Consider the following 7,593-nt stretch of genomic DNA (forward strand, 5'->3'; position numbering starts at 1 on the left):
CCCATAGCTTAGAAAGGGCGTTTAGAGCACTCTGGTACAGTGGTCCTCTCTCCACAGCTGAAGGGCAGTATGTTGCTGCTGACACCACTCACAGCTACAAGGAATTTGGACAGTTTGAACCTAAGGCTAAGAGGGAGAGCCTGCAGCATGCTACTTTCTTGTTACTGCTGCCCACAGGCCAGAGACTGAGGACCACCATTGCAAGGGAAAGAAAAGTAATAAACAAGGCTGTTATATATGCCTTATTTATACATTAAAATATAACAGCCATAAGGATTTAGGCTAGTTTGAGTGCCTAAATAAAAAAAAAATAATAATAATAATAATAACCAAAACCATGGGATGTACCCAAATTTAAATACTGCAACCTAAACATGTTAACCACTGAATGCATTTAAAAATAACTTCTTATGGATACTTCACTACTCATCGCTTGGACAATGAAGTATCTCAAAGTCCTATGTAAGTTTGCAAACTATTACAACCAAGCTGAACAGTAGCTGCTCCATCAAGAAAAAGGCAGACAACAGGATATGGAGAAAGTTGCAACTGCAGTTTACACAAATAACTGTCTCCCCCTTGTATCAGACACATCCTCCCTCTACTTCCAAGAAGCATTTGATCAGTCAGTTCAGAAGTGTAATCATGTCCTGTAGTATAAATGGCAGTAATACAAAGCAGAGTTACTCCTGCACTGAAGTGGGAAACTAAGACCACAACTACATGAATGGTACTGTCTCAAGATTTACCTCACTTCAAGGTTGTATCATGTATCTGCAATGTTCCCCCTACCCACCTCAGCTGAGATTTTCAAGGAACTGCTCGTAATGTGTCCAAGTGGTTATAGGTAGAAGATTCCATCATGCAAAGTGGCACTGAAATGAGCTCAGGTTTCTGAGATGCACCTTCTATCTCAAATGATGGTTATAGCTTCAAAGCTTCATGTGGTCCTAATCAAGGTGTACTTAAGGATAAGTGTCTTTGGAATGTCAAGGAGGGCTTAAGCCAAAGGAAGAAGTTAGACCAAAAATCCTAGGGAAAGTTGTTATTCTTAAAATTGGCAACCCCAGAGCCCTGGCTAGGCCAAAAGTTGTACCCATCCATGAGCACATAGCAGAATTCAGTGTTCTAGTTTGTCTTTTTCTGGCAACACCTAAAAAACTAAACACCCTCCCCTCCAGGTAGTGGGCAGTGTTGCCTACCTAAATAACAAAGGGCTTACTTTTAATGCCCCGTTTCCATATTACACACAGGACCATAATTATCAGATACTTCCCCCTTCACTTCCAAAAGCAGCATAATGTAGAAAGGATTCTAGCCTGCTTCAAAGCAATGAAATTACAGGGCTGTCACTGGCCTTCCCAAATCAGAGGAAAGCCATCAAAAAAGATTTCATAAACGCATTTATTTGAAGTTAAACCTTTTAGAACAAGCATTAGCATATCCTGTGTTGAACACTGTGGAAAACTCCAGAGCAGCTGACCCAGGAGAAAAGCTGCATTTTCACAAGGCTTAGATTTCATAGTTCTTCACTACAGGGGGCTCTTTGTTAGGATCACCACCTCGTTCCAGGTACAGGTTATTGTAGGGATATTGTTTTGGCCCCTAGAAAGGAAACAGATAAAGTTGTTTATTTGATTCTGCTATTTGTCACCTATTTATATTTAACTTACGTTGAGAAAAAAAAAGGTCTACCACCCACTACTTAATACTCTCTCAAAGTGTTTTGTATTTTCAACACACTGGGTGCATCTACATGTGCACCATTACTGCACAGTAATTTATGCCAACTCAGGAGTAAATTTGCTCTCACAGACAGTGTCCTGGTGACAGGGAAGCCCAGCGTGTGCCTGGGACAGAGGTAAGTGTTGCAGAGAAACCAACACTGGGAGCAGACACAGCTTCAACCCTGCCCAGGCTGAGCCAACAAGAGCAGCTCACTCCATGGGGCAAGAAAAGCAGCACCCGTCACTGCAGACATATAACGCAACCCCAACCCTGCACGCGCGGTGCTGCCCCCTTCCCCTGCAGGGAGTTGTGGGAGGGCCTTTCCCTGCTGCCAGAACCGCAGCTCCAGCCAGGGAGCAGCATCTGGGACAGGTGCACAGCCGGGGCCAGGGCTGGTTGTCTACTCAACCACTTCCGATGGGTCTCATGAGGCAGGAACACAAGGAGGAGGTTAGAGCCAGGGCTGGGGCTGTCCAGGGTGCTGACCAGGGCAGGCTGATGGTGAGCCACATTACAGCACCTTAAGGCATTAACAGCTGCATATGTAGATGACAGTCTAAAAATCACTTACTGCATAGTAAATGCATGTGCAGACATGCCCACCTTAAACAAGCCTTATGGCACTATTCTGAAACAAGCATCACTTTGCTCTTCTGGATGGGAAATCTGGGACAGAAGAACATTAAGAGGCTTGTCCAAAGTCAAAAAGCAGAGTAAAACATTGTTTTCAGAAAGTTCTATCCAAAAGGTAAATCTACTCTATTCTGCTCCCTAAAGTTTAAAGTCTGGATCCGCCACAGGCAGAAATTGAAGTCTAGAGCACAATGAAGTGCAGTCTGATCTGAAAAGAGAGGTAAGACACATTTACACAGCACACTAGCTAAAAGGGCTAGTAGTCTGAGAAGGAGTAACACATCATTCTGCAGCTGTTGCTCTTTGGGCATGAAGGAAACAATACACATCATGAATTTACTTTCACGTTGTCCTAGCTTTTTATTCTACCTATTCTGCTTAATTCTAAGAGAGGGGAAGAGAGTAACATTGGTACTGAAGTCAAAGAAGTGTCATGTTGCCAGGCCTTATTTCCACCTGTACAATTTGTGTTTTTTGTACACTTCTGCAAGTTACACCAAGATTTCGAGTGGACAAACCATCACCTACTTGGGGAAGTAAGTTCACAGTAGGTGCTATTACAGCACCCCACCACTAGGTGGCAGATGAGCCCTTTACCTACAGCAAACTTCCTTCCAGATAACTGCAGAAACACAAGACCTACAACAGTGCAGTTCCACTCTAGTTTTTGCCAGGGTCATTCTATATCAAATTCAAGCAAGTAATGCTGGTATAGGGCTGTATGCTAGTTGTCTGGTTCTTTTTTCCTTTCTTTCCCCTCCCTCCTTTTTATACACATTGGTCTAAAGGCTGATAACACTTGTGTTAAAAGCACTGTGCATCGAAGTACAGCAAGTTCTAGAAAGAATCAAAATCTTCCAAAAAGAACACTTGGTTTTAAAAGTAGGGTTAATAATGGCTTTAAAACAATGTGAACAAACATACTGTCATTTTTCAATCTATTTCAGTAGCATTATTCATCCTCTAGCAACATGTTCAGGGTAATTTCTATGTCTCATATTGTTAGAGGATATCTAGCATGCATCCTTAACAAGAGAAGCACTAACTCCACATAGAGGAGAGGGAAATGTGGTTTAACATAGGTAGACCTTTTGGACTGAACAAACCAGAAAGATCTCAGACATCCACTACAAAGGTGAATGAATAGTCTGATACACAAAGTCTAGACAAATTGTAATATTAGTTCAGCCAACATTGTGACTTTTTATTAAAAAAATCTGTTTCTGCTCAGTTCATCATGCTAGCCCTATTTGGAACAATCACCTGTGAGCCAAGCTAGCTAGCAGAACTTCACATGTGCACATTATCACATTCTTGCCTCTCCGTCTGAATTCAGGAGTCCAGAGAGGACCCCTCTCTGAACATCTAGAAGGGATAGGCAAAGCAATTACTAGAAATAATTTCCCCCTCATTTCTCACCACAGGCATGTAGGATGGATACTTCGCTCCAACCCAGAACATGAATATCATGAAGGCCAGAGCGCTAAAAAACCAGGTGCACATGGTTTTCCAAGGTATCATAGTGGCGGTTGTGTCAACACGGGGCCGGACAAACATATCAAAGTCCCAGTGGATCTAAATGGCAAAGAAAGAAGATCATTTATGCATTATGTCAACATCACTATGCATTTCTCAGAAAAATGTAAAGCACTTAAATATATATTAAACACACCTGAAAGCTAAAAGTATCATTCCCATTTTACAGGTGGAGATACAGACAGAGAGAGACTTAAGCGATTTGTCCAAGGTCACAGCCAGTTGAAAGCATCAGATTATATCAGGTTGAGTTCCACTACCCCGCTCCTATTAGGTGATGCTACATCAATTTGAAAAATCCCCTGATCCCATCTTTGTCTACTCAACCACTTCCAATGGGTCTCAGAGCCTGTCCCATTTATTCTCATGGTGTTCCTGAAAAGGCTTGGAAAGAAAGCTCAGTGATTTACAAGGGTGTTCAAGCACCAAGACACATTTGGATTGAGCAGAATTACCAGGGCAAATGACTTCTTGCCACTTCGGAGCAGGTTCTACATCCACATACATGCCTGCACAGCCACAGTCACTATTATTTTGTACTGTCTGATTAGCAATAGTTCGGGAGTTGGGATTATGGCCTCTGCAGGCTGAACAAATATACATTTAAAACTCCACCTAAAGGAGACTTTCACCCCAAAATTATATCAAACAACCTAAGTATAAGGAGTCACTAGATTGAATATGTATCCAGAATAAGGACAACTGAGTATATCCGACCATGTACTGCCTTTACTTACCCCAAGTTCTACTTCACAGAAGCTAGACCTGACTGCACAGTTGTCTGATGTGACGAGAGAACAGACTCCCACCATTACAAGGCCAACTCTTATGAGCAAGGACACAGCAACAGAAGTAGCTTTACTGTTTCACACTCCTCATCTCATTGAAAGCACTTGTTTTCCACTGATTGGCAGGGTAAGGAGGGGGTATGAGCAACAGGCATGTCTCATCTCACAGGAACATTAGATTGGAAGAGGCCTCCCTGGCCATCAAATCCAGTCCTCTGCATTCTAAGGGACAGTAAATAGCAGTTCAATCCTTTTTCTCAGGCAATACAGCCCACCATACATGGGTATCCATAATGACTGCAGCAATTTGTGAAGTTGTATCCAAAAGCTCAACAAAAAGATGATTCCCTAAACCAGGGGTGGACAATTATTTGGGCTGAAGGGCCACCTAGGGAGTGTTGGTGAGCTGTCTGGGCTGGAGAACTGCCTCCTCCCGCCAAACATATCACCAAAACTCTTGTGGCTCTATCCCAGGGCCCAGCTTCACAGCGATAGAGCCCGGCAATCTTGGGGTCTTCATGGAAACTGGCCCAGGACCCAAGCAGGCAGAGCACACTCAGCTGGGCAGATGGGATAGGGATGCAGGCAGTCAAGGAGCAGCATCCACGAGTGAGACAGGTGGGCAGAGACAGGGCCAGGGTTGGGATCTAGATCGCAGGGTGGTGACAGCGTGGGGCTGGGGCCTGGGGCAGAGCCATAATCCGCTGCCCACATGCCCTTGCCCGTGGAATGTGCCAGTCATAAGGATGTGCAAGGAACAGACTACAGCTCTGCTCCTGGCCCCAGCCCCACACTGTCACTGCCCCGTAATCCTGATCCCAGCCCTGGCCCCGGCTGTGCACCCATCCCAGATGCTGCTCCCTGGCTACCTGCAGCCCCATCCCATCTACCCAGCCAAGAACACCCAGCCTACGTGGGTCCCAGGCAGGTCTCCATGGAAACCCCACCCACCTACTCTGTCTGGCTTCCCCAGCAGTAGTTGTGGGGTGGATGGGCCAGGCTGCCCAGGAAGCTGGGCCAGGTCCAGCAACAGAAACTGGTAGCAGCAGCAGGAAGGAGCCGCTGCTGTGGGCACTGCCCAGAAGCAAGTCTAGCCACTGCCCCAACCCCACTGCACACCTGGGGGCAGCAGGACCAGCCACATGTGCCACAGCCCAGGCTGCTGCACAAACCTGGGCCAGGAAGGGGCAAGGGACCTGCTGCAAATCCCTTAACGGGACAGATCCAGTCTGCAGGCCGTTTTTTGCCCACATTTGCCCTATATCTTTTTTGCAGCTTCTCTGTTCCTTCTACAAGGAAGCTTCATCAAGATTTCATGGCTATTTAAAAACATACAGGAAAAAAGAAAACAAACACCATGGCTGTGATGTTGCTATGTGAAAAACATTTCCTTGATCTGTTTTAATCACCCCTCTCCAACTGTTATTATCCTATTTTGATGGACACCTTTTGATACCCTGCACAGACACACAAAAGCTAATGTTTTCTCTAGTTCTCTTGCTAAGGGACAGCTCCTGTCACTGACTAATTTAAGCAACTTGGGTTAGGTTTCAGTCCCCCATGGGAAAACTATATATTCTCATCAGTAAGAGCTATTAGTTATTGGGATGCGATGCTCAAGAATGAGGAACATGGTATATCCGAACAGCAGTTCTAAAAATCTTTTTTTCAGCATCAAAAGTTTCTCACAGCTTCTGACAGCCACCCAGCATTCATTCCATTTAAAGCAATATAGAATAAAGAGGCAGTAATGAATGTACTGGCCTAACTGAAAGGACTTGCACCGATGTGACTGCTTATTACCTAACACGTTTGTAGCAACTTGGTTCTGATGCATGTTCAAATCCCAGTATGGCTGGTTTAGCCTTCTTCTTACTATAGCAGGTATTAAATCACTTGACATTTGTACAAAAGGGTACTGCTCTGATGTTCTTGACCCGTTTTCCTCCACCTCTGTGGCTACACACCACAGGAAATTACCCTCTGTTCTCACAGACAGCACCTCTCAAAATGTTGGCATGCAACTGGACAGTGAAAACATTAAACAAATTAAGTTCTCATTCATGCATCATTAAGGCTCAGCAGAAATAGCTCTAATTTAGCAAGCTGAGGACAAGAACAAGAACGAGATCCAGACTCCCTACCGGTTCTCCCCAGTTTCGTCTATGAAATCGATCGTCCCAGGGATACCAGGGGTCTCTGTCTTCTTGAGATCGGTTAGGGAGTTTGGGATAATCACCACAGCTGTTCAAAACAAGACAAAAAAGGAAAATGAGTTGATATATGCTGTGCAGTATGGCAGCAAAACTGTACCAAAATCTATTAAAATGCAAGAGCAGAATGAGGCATCTTTAGCTACCAAAGCTCAGACCTATGCTAGTTGTAGATTTTAGGCATGTTGTCTGCTCCCATGGCCATCGCTGTACCAGGCTGCATCTCCAGGTTGGGGTTTTTTTCGCCTTTACAAACTGAAGCTAATCCTGCACTACACGGGATTGTGACCACTTGGCCTATGGCAACAGCAGAAGGAAAACCAAGCTCCCTGATGTGGGCGCACCTGTGGCAGCTGAAACATCCCTGTGTACAGAGCCCAGGATGGGTGCAGAGCTGTGGCCTCCTCCCCCTCCTCTCCCACCGGATTGTGCTGAGGGAGTCTAGGGGGACTTCTTTAAACCCCCAAAACAGGTGAGAATCCCCTCCTGCCCCCTGCACCTCCCTTGCCACACTTCAGAGCCACTTCCCGGCTGTGCAGGGTCTCAGCTTACCTGGGGCAGTGACAGCGGGGAGGGGGGGGATTTCCTCCCTGCACAGGCTCCCGGTGGAGCAGCTTCGGGGAACAGCCCCTACCCTCCCCGTCCCGGGCCGCTCCCCCGCGTGTCACGTGACAGCCCCCTCACCCCCGCCCGCC

At 45.7% G+C, this 7,593-nt stretch overlaps 1 protein-coding gene across 1 annotated transcript in view; it reads right to left on the reverse strand.

Moving 5' to 3' along the window:
• Positions 1–1,385: 1,385 nt before the first annotated feature.
• Positions 1,386–7,593, reverse strand: part of NDUFB8 (NADH:ubiquinone oxidoreductase subunit B8) — a 7,563-nt gene continuing 1,355 nt past the window's right edge. Inside the window, exons 2-5 of the mRNA XM_025215211.1 lie at positions 7,451–7,577; positions 6,830–6,929; positions 3,781–3,936; positions 1,386–1,605 (exon numbers count right to left, since the gene is read on the reverse strand). Of these exons, the coding sequence (XP_025070996.1) occupies positions 1,513–1,605; positions 3,781–3,936; positions 6,830–6,929; positions 7,451–7,577 (476 nt within the window). The 3' untranslated portion in view covers positions 1,386–1,512. The remainder of the gene's footprint in view (positions 1,606–3,780; positions 3,937–6,829; positions 6,930–7,450; positions 7,578–7,593) is intronic.

This window comes from Alligator sinensis, unplaced genomic scaffold (assembly GCF_000455745.1).
Source record: "Alligator sinensis unplaced genomic scaffold, ASM45574v1 scaffold264_1, whole genome shotgun sequence".
Taxonomy (NCBI): Eukaryota; Metazoa; Chordata; order Crocodylia; family Alligatoridae; genus Alligator; species Alligator sinensis.